At 36.6% G+C, this 26,828-nt stretch overlaps 1 protein-coding gene across 1 annotated transcript in view; it reads right to left on the reverse strand.

The window, feature by feature from the left end:
• Positions 1–26,828, reverse strand: part of BABAM2 (BRISC and BRCA1 A complex member 2) — a 417,514-nt gene that overhangs the window by 264,807 nt on the left and 125,879 nt on the right. Inside the window, exon 5 of the mRNA XM_081264501.1 lies at positions 7,384–7,578. Coding sequence (XP_081120627.1) covers positions 7,384–7,578 — 195 coding nt within the window. The remainder of the gene's footprint in view (positions 1–7,383; positions 7,579–26,828) is intronic.

Here is a 26,828-nt window from a genome sequence, read left to right on the forward strand (position 1 = left end):
TATTGCTACTGGGTTCATTAACTGGTATAAACTTTATGGAGCTTTTTGGTGATAAAATATAAACACATATAATCTTTGATCCAGCAATTCCACTTCTAGTTATTTATTTTATAGACATGCTAAATGACATGGATACAATGTTATTTATTACTGAACTGTTTGTAAGGAAAAGATCAGAAACAATGGCCAAGAACAGAGTCCAGGTTTAATAAATTATGTTTCAATTATGCAGTGTAACAATATACAATTGTAAAAAAGAATGAAGATATTCTCTTGGTACATAAATGAAAAAAAATCTGTTTTGAGCGATATTAAGTCAGTCAAAAGTAAGGCACAAAATAATGAATAATATGTATAAAAGGGGCACAATATACTTGTATTTGCCAATACATGTAAAAAAAAGAAATTCTGTAAAGCTATACTAGAAAAAAATTGTATTAGTACTTAACAAGTGGAAGAGTGAAAGAAAAGTGGAATGATTTGGGTGTATACAGAAAATAATGAATACTAAACAATATGAATATATTATCAATTCAAGAAAAATTTTATGTAATTTAAAAATTAGAAGTAAAAATGTATGTAAGGAAATGCTTACACTTCATGTGTTCACTCATCCATTCATTCATCCTGAGAATGAAAACATACTGCACTGAGAAGTAGGCCAGGTAATAGAGATCTTAAGACAGATTAAAGCAGTCCTTAAGGACCTTAAAGTTAATTTTTACTAGAAAGACAAACAAAATATTATGGCGTGATGAGTGCTTTGACAGAGATGTTTATAGGATGCTTTGGGAGAAATTCAGTTAGGACTCTTAAGTTTCATGTGACAGAATTCCAATTTAAAATAACTTAAGCAAATAAAAAATAATTAATTAAAAGGATATGAAGTAGCCAGGCACAGAGGCACATGCCTGTAATCCCAGTAGCTCAGGAAGCTAAGGCAGGAGGATCAAAGCCAGCCTCAGGAACAGCAAAGGCGCTTAGCAACTCAGTGAGATACTGTCTTTAAATAAAATACAAAATCGGGCTGGGAATGTGGCTCAGTGGCCAAGTACCTATAAATTCAATCCCTGGTACCCTCTACCCCCAAAAAAAGGAGATGAGGTATCCTATAAATAAAAATACAGCCCAGTCTCAGTTCCAAGGATTCTAATAGCCTCCAAATTTTCTATTTATCTCTTACCTTTGCAGTCTCTGTGCTTCATTTTAATTCTTATGTGCCAGTTTGGGATTATTTTGACTAGATGACATGAGAAAAAAAGATTTACATGTCAAAGACCAGCTAATTCATAAAGAAACAAGTTTCCCCATTTCAGTACTAACTCCAAATCCCTAGGGAAGAATTCTGTTTAGTTTATATGCCTCCCAGATCTAATCAACACTATTCCCACAGTTCCTTGCAATTAGTAAGTTAGTGGTACCATAGGTTCATTGAAAATAATTGAAAAACTAGGAAATTATTTTCTGAAGGGGAAAGCAGATTGAGTCATTTGTACATTTCCAAAAACAAGACATTTTGTATAGAAGATTCTTCATCTTTTGCTTTTTGCTACAGGTATTTGTCCATGCCCTTGGTGTGGACAGCAAGGTATACACCACATCTGAATGGCCGCTGGGGTTATGGGGTAAAGCACCCAAGACTTCCAACAAGCAAGCAGCCTCACGACACAAGGAGGTGGTACAATTCTAGTCCTTCCTTACAAGCAGTTCTGGAAGTGTGTAAAGGAAATTGAAAAGGTTTCCTGTGTGTTTCATATGCTTATGTAAAACAAAGTCTTTTCCACTTAATGTTTCCTGCAGCTAAAAGAAACTTAAATTTCCTACTGATATCTCTATTATTTAATAAAAAATAATGAATTTCCTTTTAAGTATCAGACAGATTGAAGAAATTATCATCTTTACCTTAATGCCCTGACATATAAGGTAATTTAGGTACACATCTTACAAATAATGTAAAAAAGCCGATATATAAACCACGGTGAGCAAGACTCTAAGAAAGCATTCCTAGAGAAGAAAAATGAAGTGGGGGCGGACCTCATGGAAATCAAAGGGTTATCAGTAAAGAAAAGGAACCAGAGAATGGAGGTGAGGAGGGAGTGGGGAAGTGCGGGGGAAGTGATATTGGCCAAATTATATTCTTATGTTGTGTGCATGTACAAATATGTAACAACCAATCCCATCATTATGTACAACTATAATGAACAGAAAAATAAATAAAAATGATTTTTAAAAACTAGTTGTTAAAATGACTTCACCACATTTTAAATTTTGCTGTTTTGCCCAGCATGTTTTAAGTGGAATTTAGTAATAAACCACCAAATCTGTAATAAAAGCTGCATGAACCATAACCAAAAACTGAATTGACCTTGTATGTCTTGCTGACATACAAGGTCAATTCAGTATAGCAAATTCCTCAACAAAAACAGAGAGCCTCTGTAATGGGTCCACTTATTTCAAATAACAACCAAATCCTAATGGTTCCATGTAGTTAAAAAACAAAAGAGATGAGTTTGGTCAATTCCTAAGAGTATGCATGTTTGACCATCACACTAGAGTTTTTTCAAAGAACAACCACACGTTTATCCCTAAGTCAAATGTCATCAGAGTATAACCCCCGAAGCAACACAAATTCAAGAGAAATTATGAGAGACCTTTGCACCTCCTTCTACCTGAGACTGGCTGGCATCAGCAGAACACCTACTACAAACCCTTCCAGCAAGAAAAAGGCCATCCACTCCCCAGCCACCAGATATTTTGATCCTTCTCTTTGCACTCTTGCTCTACTTCTCCCATCTTGCTAGACCAGTGCTGTCCAAGAGAAAAATAATGAAAAGCACACACGTGAGCCACATAGGTCATTTAAGACTATTTAACATTTGCTCATGGCCACATTTAAAATGGTAAAAAGAAACAGTTGAAATGTTTATGTTCCAATGTATCTAAAACATTAGCCTTTCCACATACAATCAACATAAAAAACTGAGATTTTTTTCATACTAACTCTCAAAATTCCTGCGTGTAGCTTACGTGTACATACATGTCAACTTGATCTAGCCATTTCCCCAGTGCTCACAGTATGGCTTGGGGCTTCTCTGGTGAATAAGACAGTTCTAGACATTTTCTCATTAACATTAATCCCCACATTAAAGTAGATACTCCCTGCTACAAACACCTGAAGAGATACTTAAGCTACCAAAAGACAGGAACCCAAAACATTCCTGACAGGCAGACTGATACATACCTCCAGGTCAGTGGGCATGACCACGGAATCCCACTGCCTCTTCCAGCTAATAGGTCTTTTTTCTTTTTCTTCCAACTATGTGTCATCTAAACCTTCTGGCTTTACTTCTCCATTTCTTTTCCTGAAGCTATGAAATCTGTTCTTCCATCCTTAAATGTCCATTCAAAGTCAGCAACTTTCTTTCTTAACTCATTTGCACTTTATCTTTCATACTTTATCCACACCTTGGTGATGACACCTTCTGCTGATCCACATATGGTAACTTCATGATTAACAGTATTTTGAAGAATAATATAAGAATAATCATTGGACTGTCATTTATTGGGCACTGAATATAATAATTTTTTCAAGGGTATACAAAAAAACTAATGATGATAATAATATTAATACTTTCGATTATTTAACTCTATGTTGAGCTTAACTCTGTTTCCAACATACAAGATCTAATTTAACTTCTGCAATTAAATTAGGGGCAATAGTGTAGTTATCTCCATGAAAGTGTCACATAAAGAACCTATAGTCACACACAAAGAGCTAGGAACAGAATTAGAATCCAAGGCTTCTGCCTCTCAGATCACTTTATGTAGCATATCTCTGAATGGACTCTGTCCCGGAGGAGTTCGCCCTTTGCCACTGCTCAGATCTTCCCCTTCAAGTATAATGTCACAGCAAGGGGGGGGGCTGACAGAAACATAAGATATTACTCAAGAGAGGTGCTATCAGGAAATGGCTCCTGTCCTCTCTGTATAGTATTTTTAGATGCTATGAGAACTTAAGTGTATAAGCTTCAGATTTTTAAAATCTTGGCAGGATTTAGGTCAGATACAACATCAAAGGGGGGTGGGGTTGTTTTCTATTCCACTGTATAAGCATAAATCAGTATTAAGAAAATATCCACAGGGCTGGATGTGCAGCTCAATAGCAAAGAGCCTGCCTAGCATGCACAAAGCCCTGGGTTCAATCCCCTGTACTGGAAAAAAAAAATTTTTTAACTCCTATCATGCAGGCATATAATACATGTTTTTCATTCTGAATATATAAGCTTACATCCAAATGTATCACCTGTTTAAAAAAATTGAGTGTTTCCAAAAAATTACAAAACCAGCATAGACAAGGAATAGAATGTTCAGAAAACTCAATAAAGAAATGGCAAAGCAATAAAAAGAAACAACTTCATAAAAAGACAAAGGCAAACAATTAAGCAATAAAGAGTGGAATGTTTTTGGGGGGGGTCTTCTTTCTCCCCTGCCCTTTTTTTAAGGCTTACTATCAAATGTGAACTTGCTAAAATTCTCTGAAAGGTGGTTTGAATGACTTTGCAAAGAATGAAAACACTGTATTTCAAATTAGCAGGCTTGTCAGAGGGCTGACAAGGATTTGAAGTTTACATGAATTTAAATTTTTTCTTGTACTATCTGAGAGTAAAAAACAGGCATCTCAGGTTTTTAAAAGCTCATACTTTTAGAGCAGAAGTGAAAGGTTAAGAGTATAAACCTGTGTGACAGAAGGATTCGATGATGACCACAGTGAAAAGCATCCTCTACCATGGCTAGAGAACTGTGTATGTGCAGAGGTATTAGGTAATCATGCACAGTTTGGGGTTCATTATAGAAAAGCATTCATCAGAAGGACCCTGGACCAGAGAAACCAAAATACATGGACTGACAGGGCAGGAAGAACACATTGATTCTTTTAGTGTTTTATTTAGAGAGTATATTAATTTTCATGTTTTAATTAATAAACATCAATTTACTTCACATAAAAATTTCCTCAGGCCTCAACATGCTACTATAACAATAGATGTGATTTACCAATCAGTTTAAATGTGCTCATAATTCTTGTTCCCCATGTATACCACACCATGCCTCTAGGTTTTCCCCAGCCACGTGACCCACTGACCTCCTCCACTGACAGTGCCTTGTCCATCTTCCTTCAGGACCTAGATCAGTTTTGGGTCACCAGAAAAGACTTTCCTTGGTCCCTCTATTCCGCAGCGGTTGGCTCTCCTATTGAACACTTAGACATTTGAAATATAATCTAGTTTTGCTATGTCATTTTTTTACAAATATGCATTGAATCTTTTCAACTAAACTTTACCACCCTCTGAAGCATAAGCCATGATATAAGCATAAAATATCTGATACACATCTTTATTTACCCAAAACCTAGCATAGTAGACTTCCCATAAATGTACATTGACCCTATACTAGCTTGTTAACCCTGTTAAATTGAATGTTGTTGGTTTATTGCAACATTCCAGCACACAAAAATAGTTTTCAAGATTTTATGATCTTTTACAATAAGAAATTTTCATGATTTTACATAATAGCTATCTTTTCAAGCTCTATGCTACCAGAAAAACTGAAACTCATGCCTTATATGACTCTGTGTAAGCTCCTAATAAATAAATAGTCCACAGAACAGGGCTGAAGGAAAAGTCTTGTGACATTCAATAAGACACCTGATGGCTAACAGGAGTTAAACCCAATCATTTAACACAGATTCTGACTAAGAAAGGAGTACATAGTTAGTTGAATACTAAGGGAGAATGACCAAATACTTCATTGAAAAAATAAATAAAAAGGGCTATGGATGTGACTTCGTGGTTAAGTATTCCTAAGTTCAATCCCTGGTACCCCCACTCCGAAAAAAGCAAGATCTTAAGGAGATATTTGTACATCTATGATCACTGCAGTATTATTCACAATAGTCAAGAGGTGGAAACAACTCAGGCCCACCAAGGGATAACTAGATAAGCAAAATGTGATGTATGTGCACAATGGAATACTGTGCAGCTTTAATTTGGGAAACTCCATCACATTCTACAATATGGATAAACTTGAAGACATCAAGTTAAGTGATATAAGCTAGTCACAAAAGGACAAATACTATATAACTCCACTCAGGTGAAGCATCTAAAGGAGTCAAAATCATAGAGATAGAAAAGTGGTTGCCAAGGTATAAGAGAAGGAGGAATTAGTGTTTAAAGGGTACAGAATTTCAGTTTCACAGGAAGAAAATGTTCTAGAGATCAACTGTCCAACAATGTGAAGATAATACTTAATAGTACTGAACCATGGCTTAGAGTTATGTGTCTTTTACTATAATATAAATAATTTACAAAAGAAAAAAACTTTATTTTTAAACTTAATTAAAAAGATTTGTAACAAAAATAAATTTTAGTCATGCCAATTCAAAGGTATTAATCATGTGGAAGACCTTGGAAATTATATCCTTTAAGAAAAAGCTAAAGACTAAAAGTGAGAACATACTTAACCTAAGAAAAGACTAAGTAAAATCTAAAAGTATTAACAAGAAAAGAGTACCTAAACTTATTCTATGCTTAACTAGAGTTTATTCATTAATTAATTCAACAAATTTTCATGGAATACCAAAGATTTAGTAGGTACTGCTTCAGGTATTTAGGATTTATCAGTGAACAAAACAAAGACCCCTGCCCTCAAGAAATTTAAACTCCCATGGGGAGAGACAAACCATAAACATAATAATAAGTGTAACAGGCTTCCTCTAAGTGGCTCCCAATGGTCCCTGGCACTCACACTCTTATGTAATTCCTCTCCTATGTGTGGGCTGGACCTAATAAACAGAATATAGAAAAAGTGATGGCATGTCACTTCCGAGGTCAGGTTATAAAATATTGTGGTTTCTGTCTTGTTCACACATTCTTGCTGTCTCCTAATTGCTTGCTCTGGTGAAGCCAGCTGCCATCTTATGAGCTGTCCTGTGGAAAGCCCTAAGGAGAGGCAAGGAACTCAAAGAAGCTTCCAGAAAATATTTAGCACTTAACTGAGGCCCTCAGTTCAACAGTCCACAAGGAACTGAATTGTGTCAACAACTACATAAATAAGCTTGTAAAAAATCCCTCTCCAGAGGAGCCACAAGATGATTAAAGCTCTGGCCAATACCCCAGTGCAGCCTGGGAGGGTTAGTAGAAAGTCCACCCAGATTCTTGATAACTATGACAAAGTCCACCCAGATTCTTGATAACTATGACAAAGTTCACAGGTTACCTAAAGAAATGACTGTTGTTTACCATGAATAGACATCTAAGTTGGTTAGTTCATTTTGTTTTATTTTGTTACAGATGAAATAACTTCTCCCCCATTTTCTGAACACCTTACCCAGTTGTTTTTCTTCCCGGCATAAATTTCCATGTTCTCCCCATACTGAGGCTCTTCCAGCAGCGTCTGGTACTCAAACATGAGGCGTGAGCTCTCGCGGAGGCGGCTGCACTGGAACTGGTGGTACTGCTGCACCAACTCCTTCACCACCAGCAAGAGGCACTCCGGGTTTGAAGGGTTCCAGGAGGCGAGGTTCTGCAGAGCCATAAATACGACAGGTGAAAACGATTTTCATACAAATCCCATGTCACATCAATACAGAGAAAAAGAGATATAAAAATCTCACAGTGATAGACTTTTCTTAATTAGCCATGACCCCAGAGATGAAGTTAGAAGGGTCTTGTGAGCTTGGTGATTTCTCCACTTTCCAAAACCCTGCAGAAAAATCAAGGAGTTTGGCCATGAATAGGAGGCAATCGAAAAATGTCAAGAAGGGTAGTTAACAAAATAAGAAACCTAAATATCTCAGAAGACAGAACTTGTTTCTTATTCTTTTACAACTTTAGCGTTTTTTTTTTCCATTGGCACTAAAATTCAGCATAATATGCTACAGTAATTTAACTCCAGATCCACAGGCCATCTGCATCAGCAATAGCAGATGTAAACATGAGAGTCTCACAGAACTATAAACACAAAGGTGATGGTTCAGCCTGAAAAAGAGAGGAACAGATTAGAAACAAGGGGAAATACAATTAAGAAAGGCATATCTAACAGAAAAAAAGGAAAGAAATAACTAGGACATTTTATGACCAGGAAAGTTTCTGGAAATGGGTGAAACTCTGTGAAGTACACAGTAATCGTAGGCTCACATTCATTAATTACACAAATATGTATCAATTCCTATCATGTATCAGCCACTGTTTAAGGCAAGGAAGAAAACAGTTCAAGTTCCTACTCTTAAGATTTTACATTTTAATGGGAAAATAAAGAATAAATAAATATAGTAGATGTGATAAATGACACTGAGAAAAATAGAGCATATTATTCCAGAAGCCTAGTAAAGGGAGTTCTTCAAGGATAAAGAAGTGATCATTAAGTGTCCAATGGTGCTGATGAATAAAACGAGACTAAGGAGTCAATACTGGCTCTAGTACACACAGGTCAGTAGTGTCACCAACAAATACTATTTGGTAGAGTAAAGCTTGGTCACCAGGGGTTTAAGAGAATGCAGAGAAAGAAATTGCAGACAGCTAGTACAAACAGTTCAAACTGGGAACTAGAGAGGAATGCAGGGTCAAGGGTATGCTTTATATGGAGGTCCCTGGCCTGACACAGTCTTCCTGCAGACAGGGAAAACTGATGACACAACAGAGAGAAGATGCGAACACAAGGACAGAGGATAGTGAGGCAGGTGGGGATCCAGGGGCGGGCAGCGATCGATTGGATCTCCAAGAGGGCTGCCCTTAGAAATGAGCAGAGTCTATCCCCAGAAAACAGAGGAAAGGCCAACTGAACAAGTACACAAGCAGGCGGGCCATTCCACCTGGTGGCAGGAGCTTGTGGCATTTCTCTTCTGATGGCTGACATCTTCTCCATGAGATGGGGAAGAAGATGATGATCTCTGAAAGTGAGGAAGCAGGATGGGATACTGGAAGTTCAAAACAAAAGTATGAAATAGTCATTTAGAAAAACAAATGAACTGGAGAAATGCAGTGGGAAGTCCAGAGAGCACCAAAAACCCGCTGAGGTCGGAGGTGTGATTTGTGAGACCAGCTAACCTACAATCCACTGCCTCAGTATAGATGTAGAGGACCGGGAATTGGATTCAACAAAGGTTGGGATTTTGCAGACAAGTACTAGGGAGCTTTCTAGGGGAAGAGATCTTAGAGGGGTCGCAAAAGAATGATTATAATCATGAACCACAGTCATTTAGCCAGGATAAAGCCAAATTAAGTTCTTAAGGGAAATGAGAGTTAATGAAAAGGTGGCTGGACCAATGGACTGCAGGTCTTGGTGGTGGGTCAAAAGAGTTGTTGGGAGTTGAGTCACAAAAAAGAAAGAACTGGAAAGACAGAAGGATGTGCTCAGAGAATGGATGCTAGCCACTGGAGATAATGGAGTTAGTATAATAGGTATAACACGGTTTGGTGTACTACCCCCAAAAAGGGTTGGCATGGCTAAGGCAGAGTGAAGGATGAGATCATGACAGGAGAGGAGGTCAGGGATTGAATGGCAGGGGTATTAGAAGAATCATTTATATGAACATTAAAATCACCCAGAATCATGACAAGAGTAATGCTGAAAGGGTGCCCAGGAGCAACATGCTAAAATCCTCAAGTAATAAAGAGAAGGACTCAGGAGAGAGCAGAGGATCCTTGAGGCTGCTGGCTAAGTTTCGAGCTGAGGGTGAAGGAAAAGGAATTTCCTTGATAGCAGTATGAAGAGCAAGGCAAGTGTCTCCAAGCATTGAGTCACAGGGGTAAGACAGACATCAGTACAAACAACTACTGATGTATATGTTATTTGTTTCTCAAATAACCACTTATTTGAGAAACAGGAAAGGAGGCAGAATCTCAGGGCAGAGAGGGGGCCGGGCTTTAGAACAGGGATTCTCAAACTTCACAAAGAAATCACGGAAGAGCCTTAGCCATTGCCTGGACCCTACCCTGCCACCCCCTACCACTCACACACATGCACACGCGCGAACACACACACAACATATTCTGATTTCACTGGGTCAAACAGGGTGTGGCCTGTATACTGGAATTTTCTTCCTAAAAGTTCTAACAAGCAGCAAAGGTTCAGAACCAAAGACTTACAGGAAAGCGGGGAGGGGAGGGCTGAAGATATCAGGGACTTTACTGATTAATAGGCCAGGGAAATATCTAAAAACACTTACTCAACAAATCTAGAACTATAACATCTACTTAAAAAAACACCAATAAATTACAAATGTTCAGCAGGTAGTAACTGCATAACTTGCCAAATTATAAAAAAGTCTAAAAACTTTCCATATATTCAAGTTAATCACTATGGACACCTTATAAGTTATATTATTATCTCATTTCACAGATGAGGAAACTGAGACAAAAAGTAGTATCTTGCCTAAGGTCATAAAGTTATTGAACAATAAAGCTGGGTTCTACCCATAAGCAATTTGTCTCCAAGTCCCTGCTCTAAATAACTATACCATAGGTTCTCAAACATTTTAGTCTCAGGAAACTTTTACATAAAGAGCCCATAAAACTTCTGTGAGTTATGTGGATTCATATTTACTATAATTAATATATACTGTATTAAAATTAAAACAGGTAAAAACTGAAATATTTAATTCATTTTTAAAAGTAAACCCATGTTAATATGAATGAAATTTTTAATAATAACTCTATTTTCAAAAACAGTACGAAGATGGCATTGTTTTGCATTCTTACAAATCTCTTTAATGTCTGGTTTAATAAAAGTTGGATTCTCATATCTGTTTCTGCATTCATTCTGTTGCAGTATGTTATTTTGGCTGAAGTATATGAAGAAAATCCAGCCTCAATCTAACTGGCAGTTTGAGAAAAGGAGTATTTTAAATAGACTTTTCAAATATTCTTTGATACCACCCCAAAATTCAACAAGTAGAGCCTGGCACACTGGCACACACCTGTTGGCCCAGCCACTTGAGAAGCTGAGGCAGAAGGACCACTTGAGTCTAGGAGTTCAGTGCCAGCCTGGGCAACACAACAAGACCATCTCTAAGCAATAAAAAATTAAGACACTCAACAAGTGGTATTTTCTTAAAGGTTAGCTGCAATGTAGAATCTGAAACTATATCAATAAATATTTTATATTCTTACATTAAATTCCATTCATCTATCCTATCCTTTGAATGAATCTTTTACTCATTTATGACTTTGTACATCCTGCATTGGTCATTTAGGAAATATTGATTCATTGAGTTATGCATATCTTCCCATTGCTCACAAATTTCATTCATATAATATAAAAAACAAATCAGCTGGGCGCAGTGGTACATGCCTGTAATCCCAGCAGCTCAGGAAGCTGAGGCAAGAAGATTGCAAGTTCAAGGTTAGCCTCAACAACTTAATGAGACCCTCAGAAACTTAGGAAGTTCTCAAAATCCAATTTTTAAAAAGGGTTGGGGATGTAGCTCAGTGGTACAGAGCCCCTGGGTTCAATCTCTAGTACCACAAGAAAATAAAAAGTAAAATAAATCATATTCATTAATACTAACACCAATCTCTTCAGAAAAGTTTTTAAACAGTGTAAAAATATTAACCTCAGGGTAGTAAACACAAGTTTTCCAAAGCACTAAGTTTCACTTGAAGGATAAAAAATTGTCAAGTCGTTTACCTTGAAGTAATAAACTCACTTTGGTGTTTTTTTTTCAATATTTTTAGTTGTATATGGACACAATAGCTTTATTTTATTTATTTTTAATTTTATGAGGTGCTGAGGCTCAAACCAGTGCCTCATGCATGCTAAGAGAGCACCCAACCACTGAGCCACAACCCCAGCCCCCTCATTTTGTTTTTGAGAAAATGTCTGTCAACTACTCAAGTCTGAATAACTATAGTTCACCCATCAATCATTCTTTCAAGGACAAAGGAATAAAAGCACATGGGGGCTGGGAATATAGCTCAGTTGGTAGAGCGTTAGTCCAGCATGCACAAGGCCCTGGGTTCAATCCCCAGCACCACAAACAAAAAGCAACCAATTCAACTTGCAACTCAAACACAACAGGGGTTTTCCTCAAGGACTGGGACTTTAAAAAATTGTAATTTTTAGAACTTCATTACAGACCTTCTTAAGTGAACTTTTCCCCCCCAAGAATATGCAGCATTAGAGAACAGAGTGACTACTTGCAGTGTCACTGTATGCACAGCCCTGATTAGGGCTCAGGCATCAGTTGTACCTGGCACAGCTTCTGTAGTGTAAGTACAGATACTAGCACAGCAGCGGGGGGGGATAATATTTCAATGTGATTCTGAAAATGGTTTTGACTTTGTAGACCTCTGAAAGGGTCTCAGGAGTCCCCAGGAGTCTGCAGACCACACTTTAAGAACCATGAGACTACATTATATTGCTTAAACACAAACTAAGCATGGCTTTTATCAAAAGAAACCAAACGAAAAGTAAAGGGATGTGTTCATTAAAAGGAGAGCAGCCAAAGGTCAACCGACCATGGGCTGAATGCACTAAGGAAAAAAAAATGCCTCTGTACTAACATGCACAGATTTTTTTTCTGTCATTATTATCTAAACAACAGAAATGATTTAAAATCCACAGGAAGACGTGCAGAGATTATATGTAAATATTACATTATTTTACACACGGGACTTGCACATATTCAGATTTTGGTATCCACGGGGTCTCTTGGAACCAATCCCCACAGAAACCAAGGGACAATGGTACTTTATTGACTGGGTTGACTTACAGGAACTAAATGACAGTGGGGAAAGTGTTCTTGCATTTATAGGAAACACAGACCTTCACAGATGTTCACATAAAGACTTGAATGAAGGAAGGTGAGTCTTTCAGCATTGGACAATGAATAAAAGCAACATCTTGATATAAAAATGATTTGATAAAAAGAGTGCAAAGTCTTCCCTGGCAAACCTTTTGACCTCAACTGCCTGAAATTCCTTCTGAGCTATACAAGACACCATTCAAAGTGTTAACGAAATATAACAAGAAGTATAGGACTTAAAATGATCATTACATAGCTGGTTATGGCTTTCCTTCAGATATCATTAAACATTGATAAATAGGAAAAATATACAATACTCCATTTCTTGGTCAAATATTCTGCCAAGTTCTTGCTGCAGTATTAGAGTGAAAAAAAAGAAAAAGCTTTTAGTTACCTCCATTTATATTTTTTAAATTCTACCGATTCAGCAGCTTGGCAAGAAACAAGCCTACACACCCACCTACACAAACACATATCATCGTCATCATCATCATCATCATCAAAACATATATGCTGGCAAACATCACTACCAACTTGAATTCATTTCAAGTGATTCAATCTAATTGTTAAATGCATAGAAAAGACATGCCAACCTGCCCCTCCTTTTCCATCAAAATACAATCTCCCAATACCTAGAAATTCATTTGACCTTCTTGGCCATTCAAAGCACACTTCACTGGAAAACAACCTCATCAATCCCTTTACTGTTGCTACATGACCACTTTGATTTGTTAGGTAATTTGTGGTTGGAACCACTTTACCTAGAAAGGGAGAACACAGAAAATATACAAGGGTTTTGTCACTCCTTAAAACTAGACATACTTTCAAAACAAGTCGAGAAATACAGGATATTTTAACTTTCCATTCTCTCAAGTAGACATAAAGAAAGATGCCCAAAGTTCCTTCAGGGAGAGGACAGGAGGAAGAAAACCTTAGCTGACCTCTTTACAAAGAAAGGAGAAATAAGTGTGTTTCTCTCTTCACAAAGTTCTTCTTCTTCTTAATTTGGGTAACGTGTAAACCAAGAAATTTGAAATGAGGATGGCCACAGAGCATCAGCTAGGACACAATACATACTAACAAGGAAAGGGAGTAAAAAAGAGAATCCAAACATGAGGAATAAGAGGGAAGAATTGAAGTTCACTGTATTAGACAAAGGGGAATGAAGGGAAGGGAGTAGGGGGTGGGAATCTGAAAGACAGTAGAAGGATATGACTTTCCCATGTTCATATATGAATACATGGCCAGCGTAACTCCACATCATGTGCAACCACAAGAATGGGGGGAGGTTATACTTCATATATGTTTGATATGCCAAAATACATTCTACTGTCATGTATAACTAAAAAGAACAAATAAAAATTTTAAAACTAATGTAAATTTTTAAAATGAGGATTAAAATATACAACGGAAGGAAAAAAAATAATTCACTAGTATCTTGAGGTAGAAACTGATTCTCTCTCACTAAAACACCTGTGATGTTGTTCAGAGAGGTATTATGTTAGAGACTCTTTTCAGAGACCTGTTAACTAGAGGTAAACTAGTTCTGTTTGTAGAGGTCCAATGACTCTGCTGATATTCAAATGTAGACAACAACAAGATGATGTAAATGTTAAATCTGGACCCTCCCCCCATTAAGTTTACTAAAATACCAGTTTCTAACCAAAGAATCAGCACCTGCCTCCTAGCTGTCATGACAATCTCGTGTGCAGCAGTAGTTGTGCATTCCCTACTGTGACTCCCCTGTCCAGGCTGCCTGACCAGAGAGATGCCCCAGCTCATGTGACCCTCATCCTTCTCACATTTCTCTGTCATAATTACACTCCAACTACACTGTATACTCCCAAGTCAGCGACCCTAAAGACTCCAATGGGCCAATCCAATCCTCAGCTCTTCATCTGAACTTCCTTATGTCAGAAAGACAGGGACTCGTAATGTTTTCAGAGGCCTACCTCACCCTCGACTCACTTGTTCAAAACCAAAGCTTTTCAGCTATACCAAAGCAAATTCTGACACACACAGGGATGTCAATAAATGGAAAATATTGGGAAACAATGTACCCATAGTTCATTACTTTGGAGAGATTAATATGGAAAATAAGCAAATGAACAAAGGAGACTTGGAACCATCACTGTCTAATGAAGGGAAGAAAAATCTTCCCAAGAAAAACGTTTTCTTTTACAAAAATAATCTTCTGATAAAAGTTTCAATTAATAAAAGGATAAAGTATAGGTATAGATTAAAAATAAAACAAGAAAAGTATCTTAAACTTCTTACTATAAAATTTTGTTCAACTGTCTAGCATATCAATAAAATAAAAGGAAATCAAAACTGATTAATAACATATGGAAAATGTACCACCTTATTAGTAATCAAAGAAATGTAATTTCCTCATCTTTCCTTTTTCAAAAGCTAATTTCTCATTAAAAAAATAATATATGCACATGATAATTTTTTTCAAATAGCTTAAAAGAGTATACAGAAAATAGTCTCTCTCCCAACATAAATGATCAGATGGCCTCCCCAGAAGACTACCCTTACCCATGGGGACTGCACAGGACACCAATGTCTGACCCTTCTTGAATACCCCTACAGATTACTGTGGCCTTCCCGTTCTGGACTTCCTCCCCTACTCTTTCAGGCTCTATCACCTGCTCTCAGGGTTCAATCAATCACTCACCCGCGAATCAGTATCTGACTGCACTCATTAGCCTGACTTTCACTTTCAGAAAGCTCTACTAATTATTTCTTGCTTCCATGGAACTCCTGATCTGTCCTACCCCTCACCCAGCACTCCCCATAAGAAAGGAGAGTTGGGGCAAAAATTATGAGAAACTCAGTAATATAAATTTTTCAAATTGTTTTTTCAACAAAGGGCTAATGTTGGTGAGGATATAGTTTAATGGGTACTTTTACACATAAGAATAAAAACTGGTATAAGTAGCTTCACTTCATAACAATACCTATTCAAGAATCTTGAAAATGTTTTTCTCAATACCTCTAGAATTCTCAATACCATTTCTAAAAATCTAAGAAAACAACTCAAGATAAAGGGGATAAAAATGTACAAAAGTCATTTATAAACAAAAATGAACATAGAATCACTTATAATATCATGAAATGTCTCAAAAACTGTTAAAAGTCATCAGAAGGAATAAGATGCCACCAGTGTTTCTAAGCACATATTGTAGTAACATGAAAATACATTTGTTAAAATATTAAATGAACACAGATTTACATCTGCACATACATATATATATATATTATGATCACAACTTTTGGTTACTTCCATTCCCTCCAAGCCACCACAGCAAAAATCATTTATGCACAGAAAAATTGCCAGAAATTTAGAAGGATTTTTTCCTCCTTTCTATTTTTCCATATTTCCGAATTTTTCTGAGGATATATTTATATGTGTGTATATATAAGACATGCAATACTTTCATAATGGAAAAATAATTTTTAAAAAACAGAATAACATACTTCACATATTTAATTTCAATCTATTTTTCAGCCTCAAGATTTAAGAAATTCTCTTCCATTTGCCATTTATACATTTTATGAGATAAGACTTCAATTGTCTCTTCTAACCTACCAAAAGTTAGCTGGTTTCACAGTCTTCTGGAGAATAAATCTTGCATCATTTAACCCCTACATATATTATGCTTCAAGTAACCTTGAACTCATTATTTCTTAAATTCTAAGCCTCACAGAATATTTCCCTAAAGCTAATGCAATATGCTAGAATGTAGTGGTCACAGTTGTAGTGATTTCTTATGCTTCTCTAAATCAAAACTCTTACTATTTTGTATTATACTCATTTGAATAGGAAGTCTTAGGAAATGACCAATGACATTTTACATTTCTAACAGAACAGTAACTGAACAAGCATGAATTTTTTAAATGTCACTTCATCCGGAGAATACAAAAGATAACAAAAATAAATAAATTTGCTACTGACCTATTTGTAAGAGCACTGATTACTATCAACAATGAAAATCTATACCATACATTAGCACAGTTATGTATGTTGAACTCCTCTAATATATCATCTGAAATAATTAAAATGTAAATATTTAAAACCTACTTTTCATAGTTTCTTTAAATATAGCAACTTCTACTTTTTAAGGTAGAAATAATATAATGTGAATTTGGGAGGAAAAGAAGTAGATTAAGAGAAACCAGCTTTAAAACTACACAGAGTAAGTCTACTCCTCTTCCATGTAACCATACTTCAAATATTTATAGTCATGTGACTCACAAGGACAACATAGCACTGCCTACCTCATCCCCTACAACTACATTTTTAACTTGAAATTATTGTTTTTGGATTTTATTCTTAAAGTCAATCATTTAGCAGCCAGTCAATCATGGAGCAGCCAGAAGGGAAGAGAACTGCATGTACTCTTTGGTCCACTCATTGACATACATACTAGTAAGGCAAAAACAAACCACCCAATCAATAAATGGGCTAGAGAGCTGAACAGACACTTCTTAGAAGAAGATATACATTCAATCAACAAATATATGAAAAAACGTTCAACATCTCTAGTAATTAGAGAAATGCAAATCAAAACTACTTTAAGATTCTACCTGATGCCAGACAGAATGGCAGTTATTAAAAATACAGACAGCAATAAATGTTGTCAAGGATGTGGGGGGAAAGGCACACTCATTCATTACTGGTGAGACTGCAAATTGGTGCAGTCAATCTGGAAAGCAGTATGGAGATTCCTTAGAAAACTTGGAATGGAACCACCATTTGACCCAGCTGTACTGATTTTAAGTCCTCAGTCTATACCCACAGGACTTAAAATCAGCATACTATAGTAATGCAGCCACATCAATGTTTATAGCAGCTCAATTCATAATAGCTAAACTATGGAAGCAACCTAGATGCCCTTTACTAGATGAATGTTTAAAGAAACTGTGGTATATATACATAATGGAATATTACTCAGCATTAAAAAAGAATAAAATTATGGCATTTGCAGGTAAATGAATGGAGTTGGAGAATATCATGCTAAATGAAATAAACCAATCCCCAAAAAACAAAGGCTGAATGTTATCTCTTAAAAGTGGATGCTGATCCATAATTGGGGGGGACATGGGAAAAATGGAGGAGCTTTGATGGGGAAAAGAGGAAGGAGAATTGGAAGGGGCATAGGGGCAGGAAAGACAGTGGAATGAGATGGACATCATTACCCTAGGTACATGTATGATGCACATATGGTGTGATGTTACATTGTGTACAACCAGAGAAATGAAAAGTTGTGCTGCAATTGTTTGCAATGAATCAAAATGCATTCTGCTGTATATATACCTAACTTAAATAAATTAATTAACTAAAAATAAAGTAAAATATAATAATATATTGCAAAAAACTATACAAGGTGGCTTTGTGATACTCAGTGGCTTTATTTTCAAATATTCTAATAATTCTTTTGACTAGTGCAAGCAGAGCTTATTGAGTCTGAGGTCTGAGGTTGTTGTTGTGATGTTTGAAGTTGATAATTACAGTCTTTAAAACCCAGAGGAACCTAATTAGAAAAAATGCAAATCTCTATTATCCAAATGAATAGCAAAGTAGACACAAATATAAGGTCATTTCTGGGATAAATGCGGGCCAGAAAAAGCTGTCTTAGAAATACAGCTAGATTAAGTCCTCACACCAACTTGGGAATTATAACAAACTGTTAAATCAAATGTACAGATGAAACAGTGATTTGTGACCTGTGTTCAGTGGTAACGCTAGAGCCAGGATCAGCGTAAGTAGGAGGCACTCCAGGCCTTCTAAGCCTTCCTTCAGCCAATGCATATAGAGCTCTCCAAGGTTCTGACCTGCCCCTCAAACCTCCCTAGTGTGTGTGTTATGTGTTGTTGTTGTTGTTGATGTTGTTGTTGTTTTTAACTGATTTTCAGGACAAAATCTACCAGTCCATTCCTTGGCTTATAATTAGTAAAATCTTCTATCTATGAGTGGTAATAGGATCTTGACTCTTCTGTTAATATAGATCATGACAATTATATATCCTTGAGAAGGACAAGGGTAATTCTTGGACAAAATACACAAATACCTTAGTAGCTGAAAAATGTGATTTTTGTGATAGTAATGACAAAACTCGTAAAAGAGAAAAAGTAAAATAAGAAATCCTAAGTGTGAACAGTAGGCAGCCTTACCCAATTGTTAGGTATGCCAAACTTCCAACTAACAGGGGAGTTCTGGGGTAATTTCAAATATTTATCAAGATATGAACCTACTGGCAAATCACCCCAGAATTTCTCTATCATGATAATTTTGTGCTAGACTATCAGAATCACTAGAGCTTCTCCCATTCTCCCATTCATAAGCAATACTTTAAACTCAAAATATGTAAAAGTATTCCAAAAGTAAACCTATGACTCCATTTAGAAAAATTCAAAAGCCTATAATATCTCTTCTTGCCCATCAGAAGTTGCTCTTACAAACTACCTTTCAGTTGCTCTTAGAGAAGGACACAGCCCCACTCCATGCTAATTCCCACTTCAGCTGAGTCACGAGGATCACCCAGCTCATTTCCAAGCAATGATTCTGTCTTTAGAACTGATGAATAGATGGGAGGAAACAAGGGTGGGAGAGAATATAGGAGGGAAGAAAACTTACAGCACATCCCTTGCTCCGGCCTTCCTTATATATTAAGGGGAAGAAAGTAAGTAGATTTCTTTCTCTCTTGGAAACTCCCCTAATGGGATAGGAAAACAAAGGAAAGCGTACCTTCAGAGGAAAAGAAATTTCATTAGCCTTCCTGTCTTTCTTGACATTACAACCACTTGAGAAAAACAATGCCCTTCTCACAACATGTATAAGAGAACTAACGCTAAAAACACAGAAACTACTGAATGTAAGTAGCTTGGGGAGTTCCAGACTGAATAATAACTGAATCTACTCTTAATTCTTCCATAGGTGTTGTCTTAATCCACATAATTTTAAGGTGCTACCTTTTAAATACCATATTTGATACCAAAATGCTCAAGTTTTACACCTATTGTTTCTCAAAAAAATACGAATAGGGGCTGGAGTTGTGGCTCAGTGGTAGAGCACTTGCCTGGCATGTGTGAGTCCCTGGGTTCCATCCTCACCACCACATATAAATAAATAAATAAAAGATCCATTTACAACTAAAAAATATTTTTTAAAAAATACAAATAAGTTCAACATAGATCAAAACGCCAGTATAAACTAAAATTTGAAAATTGAACTCTATATATTAAAAATCTTTTTGCAGCCCAGGCTGGCTGTGGCTCTGACATTAATGTTGCTGTTTACCTGGACCACTAAAGTCGCACATTTGTTTCAGTCAGTGCTACTCGGACTTTCAGTGACAATACTGCAATGGCAGAAAGGAAATTAGCAAATATGATTTCAACTTAATTCAAATTGTTTTTCCTGGGGATGTATTTAAATTTTCCAGGTTGCTCGAATATCATCCAGGGATGTGATTTTGAAGGAGACAGCTTGTTACTGTTTTTCCTGGCTGTACTACAAGAAACAACAGTGTGAGCTTATTTTAAGTTAATGTGTGCTTCTGTGTTTCTTTATGAGAAATTAACTGCAATCATTTAGTTAAAGCAAACACTTTGTTAGTGTTTCACTTTTCATTAGAAAATGTCTTCAGGAGGCTTTCAAATTTTGAAAGTTAAGAATCCTAATTCTGTCCATAGATTTTAAAGTTGGAACAAATTACTTAGATCACAGTGAAGAGCTGGGTCCAGCTGTGTGCACCTATAGTCCCAGCTACTTGGGAGGCTAAGGCAGAAGGCCGAGGCTGAGATTTAAGCCCAGGAGTTTGAGGAAAGTCTGGGCAACACAGAGAGACCCTGTCTCAAAACAAAAACAAACAAAAGTTTCAATGAAAGATCAGTCAAACTTTTCAATCCTTTGCTGGTTCTAAGTGTTTTATACCCACAGATGAATCAAGACATTATAGGACTCCTAGCCTTTCCCCACAGCAAGATAATAACTTCCTGTCTCAATCAGGACCAGATCTCATGGTAGATCCTCATTTCCTTCACCTATGGTAATCATAGAGACCCATAGGATTGGGCAGAACGGAACAAGACAGAACAAAGAGCTTCAACCAAGTTGTTATTTATAACTAGAAAAACACTTGCAGGCTCGGACACCTGGTTTCTGACCCCTGCCCTGTATGATTTCCCTAGCCACACTAGGCTCCCGGCTATAATGATTTATATTATCTGTTTCTCTTCATCTTAGCTGACATCCCAGGACTTAATTCCAAACCTGTAGTATTTGCCAGAACCTCCTCCTTTCAGTAAAATTCCCAGTTAAGGACCTTCTTGGCCAGTGACCTTAAAGCCACCAATGTAGTAATGCCATCCATTGTGTGTAAATGGGCAGAGGAAACTCCAATAGAAAGGAGGCTAGCTCATCTCTTCCTGTTGTAACAGCCATGGGCAGCCACCAGAGGAAGAAAGAAAAAGCAATGAGTAACTAAAGGAAAAGTTATCCACAGAGGCACTTTACATAGTAGTAGGAGCTTTCAGTGCCTTTACTCTTTTCCCTAAAAACTCCACCCCCTTGACCCAGGACCACATAATGTCTTTAACCTTGACCTATATTTAGAAGGCAACCATTGTTTAATATCCAACATCTGTTATTCCTCCTCCTATAACACCAGCCCAAATTTCCCTTGGGAAACAACCCCTCCCCATTCTCAGGATGGGTTTTGAGTAAGAATCTCCAGCAAAGCTCCATTAGTTCTGAGTGCAAACCCTACCAATGTTTCCCATATACCTAGCCTCAATGACTGATTCAGCTGGGGGCACATATCCCATCAAACCAAAATGAGATAAATGAAGATGTTGGCTGGGATTGTTGAGAAACAAAGGTTTGCCTTCTTGTCATAGAAGGAGAATATACTATCTGTACTGGAATAACAGTTTTGTATTCATAAGAGAAGAAGCCTGAGCAGCTGTGTGCCTACAGAGACAAAAAGGCAATATAATGGAAGGCACAGAAGAAAAGACATGGAAAGAAACTGGGTCCTTAAATGGCATTATGTCAGCCACAGCACCAAACCTTATCTGAATCCAACTCTGGGCTTCTAAGTTCTGTAAGCCAAAGAATTCTCTTTATTGGTCAAGCCACTTAGATTCAGGTTTCTGTTGCTTAAAGAAAGAATAAGAACAGGGAGAGGAGGAGGAAAAAATACTGATATACTGTAACATCTAATGCCATTTTATATTCTCTAGGACAAAGAGGTTTACAGAAATTCTTACTAAGCACAGCTGTAAGAGCCCTTATAAGTGAAGGTATATATTCAGTTTGGATAGTTATATTTTCTGCCACAGAAAAATGTTGAATAGCTTCTTTTATTGATCTGTAGGAAAACCTACCAAAAAAATTAATGCATTTCTACCCAACAGTGACTACGATGATTTCTGCTAATGAAAAACAAATAAAAAGGAAAAAATGGAGAACTAGACATTTGTAGATTACAATTCATGTAATGGATTTAAATTCAAATGTATCTGAAACAGGTATCTGAAATGTTCCCCATCCCAGAGATTTTCAAACACTAGTAAGGCAATTGGGTAATAACATGAGACTGCTAAAGAAGCCAATAGATCCACTAAAGGAAAGAGAACAAGCAGTCCAGGCCAGATAAAGACACTTCGATTATTGTTGTTTGTCTTGGGGTGAATACAACAAGCAGTACCCAAGCTTTCATCATCCCTACTCTTCGAGGTCCCTTAACCAGGAGATATTGTTACCTTACCTTCACTTGTTCAGCATGTGCAAGCAAGCAGTCATGTGAACTCAGGCTCCCTTCCAAGCTGGGAATGTGTGCCTTAGACCAGTAAACCTTTACATCTTCTGCACATACCTCTCTCTCTCCAGAGAGATTTAAAATGGACCCCCACAAAGTGGCCACAGTGCCTGCTGCCTTGAACCATGTATCAACTTAGCAATCCGTCCCTGTTCCATCTACTTTCACTTCATCAGACCTCTCCAGCCCCAAAGCCAATCCTTCCCAGTTCTTTCAAAACTGGTACCCTCACAGTCAAATGAATGTTTTCACAAGTCATCACAAGGATATGCCTCATCCAATGATGTGCTTCAGGAGCCTTTACAAAGCCCTACCAATTTCTATCACCACTAACCCACTGCCATCAAACAGAATAGGGTTCCTCTTCTCAATCAATATAACATTAAAAAAAATCCCTCAACAGAAGCTTGCCAGAATGCAATCCTGCAGCAAGTATATGGACCTTTCTACCTCCAGAACTGGCTATCCCCAAAACAACTGTGAAAGCACCTTAAAAACGCCTATTCACAGATCCTACCCTTTGAAACCCTGGTTCAAAGAGCATGGGGTATGATCTACTCCTTGGCCTTAAAGAATCTCTGTTGTGATTTTTGGAAGCATGATTAGGCATGATTAGACAGCAAGGCTGAATCCTAAAAAAATTAACCATCTTTTTGACAGATACTCTCCTTGTGATTAATAATTTCACACAAACTCATTAGACCTTCCACTTAAGATCCAATGAGTTAACAATAACCAATCCCCCCACCCTCACTAGAGCTTTCCACTGTTTGCTACCATGTTTCCTGGGAAGTATGAGAATGTCCCTGAGACGTCTGACCTACTTCTAACAATGATTAACACCTAGAATCCAGAGCTGCCCCTAGATGGGGGTAGGGGAAACAGACTAGACAAAATTCAACAATAGAGAGCCTACGTCATTTATGCTCATTTTTTATTTCTCCTACAGCAATGAATTTTACTAAGCTTGACTCCCTTACGTGCCTGGATGTGTAATATCTTCCAAGTTCCTCCTAGGATCCCTTCACCCTTGATTTCAAGTCATCTATGACCCAGGAAAAAGCACCAAACACCCTTCTAAATGGTGTGATCATTCTTAAATTGGACATATTTATTTGCATTTAATTTTAAATATCATCTTTTCTCTCCAAGGTTTTTGTGATGGTGCCAATAATATTAAGGAATTATGGAGCATTTGCAAATTGGCAGCCTCAGCCTGCAGACATGCTTTCTTTGACCCACACAAAATTTTTATTTGAAAATCTTTAGACAAGGCATACACACTTCAGTAGGTCACAATCCCCACTAATTCTGGCTATTTTATATCTGGCTTTTTCACTCCTTTGTTTGATTTGACTGGCTCCTTCAAACATCTGTTTGTAACCTCTGAATTAAGACTTTAAGGCATTTCCTAAAGAGATTGTTTAGTTCCTTCCATGGCTCCTTCATGTATGCTGCATGCATCAGGTGTTTATCAGTGTCACATAAGCAAAATGCAGCAGAGACAGCAGTTAGAATTCTTCAGTCCCTGAAAATTAAAGGTAAAAAGAAAGTTCTCTGATTCAATGTACCTACTAATACGCGTAAGTAATGACTGCTTTTCTGGGTAACTATAAAAATATCTGATAACAGGGACAATATCTGATTCATTTTTTACAAAATACTATGTCAGGCATTAAAGACTAAAACATGGGGACTCAAATTATTTTTCAACTGATCATCAGTACACTTCAATATAAACTAAATTAGGTATATTAAAGGATCCCAAAATTATACAGGGTCAATAAAGATACTGGCTATTGGGAGTCAAAGTTTATCTGATGGTTATGAACAGAAGTAGACAAAAGAAAACTACACAGTAATTCCAAAAGTGCAATATTGAAATATGACTAATTACAGTTATCAATCACTAAAAGTTTGAACAGTCTGAAACATAGTATCTCAAATGCATTCTAAAATATAATTTCTTTTCAAAGGCTAGCACACTTAAAATAAGAATGCTTTAAAAAAACAGATACAAAAACAAAGTACAATTATCATGGCTCAAAAGACAGAGTCTATGGGATACAAAATAGCACATAAAATCAGTTCTCAGTTCAAAAAACCTGCATGAGATGTTGATCTTCCTGTTTTTCATAAACCTTATAATTGTGCTTCCAGAAAACTACCAAGCATCTGCTTCTATGTAGCTAATTCTTTCAATCTTGGAGCTCTCACAAGGAAATAGAGAGTATACTGTGCCAGGATCACTATCTTCTCCAGCCAAAATCGTTATATTTTGGAGCCAATTTCCTCTTGGTAAATTCTGATCAAATTCCTTCCATTTGCAGCTTCCTTAGTAGTGGTAATGGCTGCACATGTCACAAGTCAATATATATGTGTATGTTTAACAATATACATTATAAATGTAACAGTAATATGTATACCTATGTACACAGGTAAACATAAGTCTACATATGCAGCCAAACATAAATATATACATGAATACTAGTTCCTGTTAGGTCTCTTTAAGTGATTCTGTGACTCTTACTCAAGCTATCTAACATTACTTTGGGATTCTGCATTAATCAACTGCTATGCAGCTACAATGCAATGATAATTAAGGTTAGTTATAATAATCCTAATGCAACAAACAATTCCTTAAATGCTTCTGAATCATCAAAGAAGATGATCAAAGATCAAATTATGTTCTATTTTTAGGGTAAAGGGTATTTTATCAAAATTCAATTATGTTTAAAATGTTGATTCAAGTATAGCATATACAGTAAATTTTTATGAGTATGAATATTTAATTAATCAGCATACCTTATTTCATTGATAAAGTAGAACTTTTGTAATTTTATATATGATTCTCATCTTTAAAAAGTAAACATTACATATATTATTAACAGAAATTATAGATTAACCATAACACTGTTATGTTTCAACCTTGGTATCTAATTCTTTAATCCTTCAAGTGCCAAAATACCAACTCTCTAGTTGCCATTGTTATTGTTTAAAATAAACCATATTTAATATAATTAACCTATCCTGATGAATCAAGGTCATTATTATAAGAATATATAATACTGCCCTTTTTAAAATGAGTGATATCATTCAGGGGATTTAAGCTGCTACCTGTCCTTGAAATAAATGATTCCAAGACACTGGATCTTACAGCCCTTCTGTTGCTTTGGATAGTTCTTTTCTACTTCCTATATGCATATTCATCTCATTTTGACATAACTAGTATTATTACAAATTCTAATTCAGTTATAACAGTGTCTAAATACAAACAAAAGATGCCTATATGGCTCATATATAAAATAAAGCATGCAGGGGCTGGGGTGGTGGCAAAGTGGTAAAGCACCTGCCTAGCATGTGCAAGGCACTGGGTTCGGTTCTCAGCACCCATATAGATAAATAAAATTAAGGTCCATTGACAACTAAAAATATTTTTAATAAATAAATAAATAATACAGTCCTTATCACAGCTGTTTCAAAAATTCAAAATATTATGGGTGGAGTGAGGCCAAGAGTTATTTTCGGTTTGTGACTATGTACCAGGTGAATGAAGATGAAAGATATCTGGGACATAGTGTCTTAAAAACTATGCCATGAGAACACAATTAGCAAAATGGCATCTATGGTATTTTATAGAACAACTGACCCTATTTCTTCAACCATAAATTGTAAAGAAAAAAAAGAAGATAGAGAAAACCTATAAATTAAAAGAGACTTTAAAAATATAACAATCACAATGCATAGACCTTAATTCAAACTATTAGAAATCCAAACAATGGTCATTTGATGATGCTAGGGAATTGCTATTAAATCTTTTTAAACAAGATAATAGCGCGGTGGTGGTGCACGCCTATAATCTCAGAGGCTCAGGAGGTTGAGGTAGGAAGATCGCAAGTTCAAAGCCAGCCTCAGCAAAAGTGAGGCACTAAGCAACTCAGTGAGACCCTGTCTCTCAATAAAATACAAAATAGGGCTGGGGATATGGCTCTGTGGTCAAGTCCCCCTGAGTTCAATCCCCAGTACCAAAAAAAAAAAAGATAATTTGTATTTTGGTTATGCTTTTAAAAAGATTACTTATTGTTTTGAGTAACACACTGAAATATTTATAGATTACATAGCATAATTTTAGGATTTGCTTCAAAATACTATCTTAGGCAGCAAGTGGACAGGAGTACAGATGAAACAAAACTATAACT

Source organism: Spermophilus citellus (assembly GCF_964194105.1).
Source record: "Spermophilus citellus genome assembly, chromosome: 13".
NCBI lineage: Eukaryota > Metazoa > Chordata > Mammalia > Rodentia > Sciuridae > Spermophilus > Spermophilus citellus.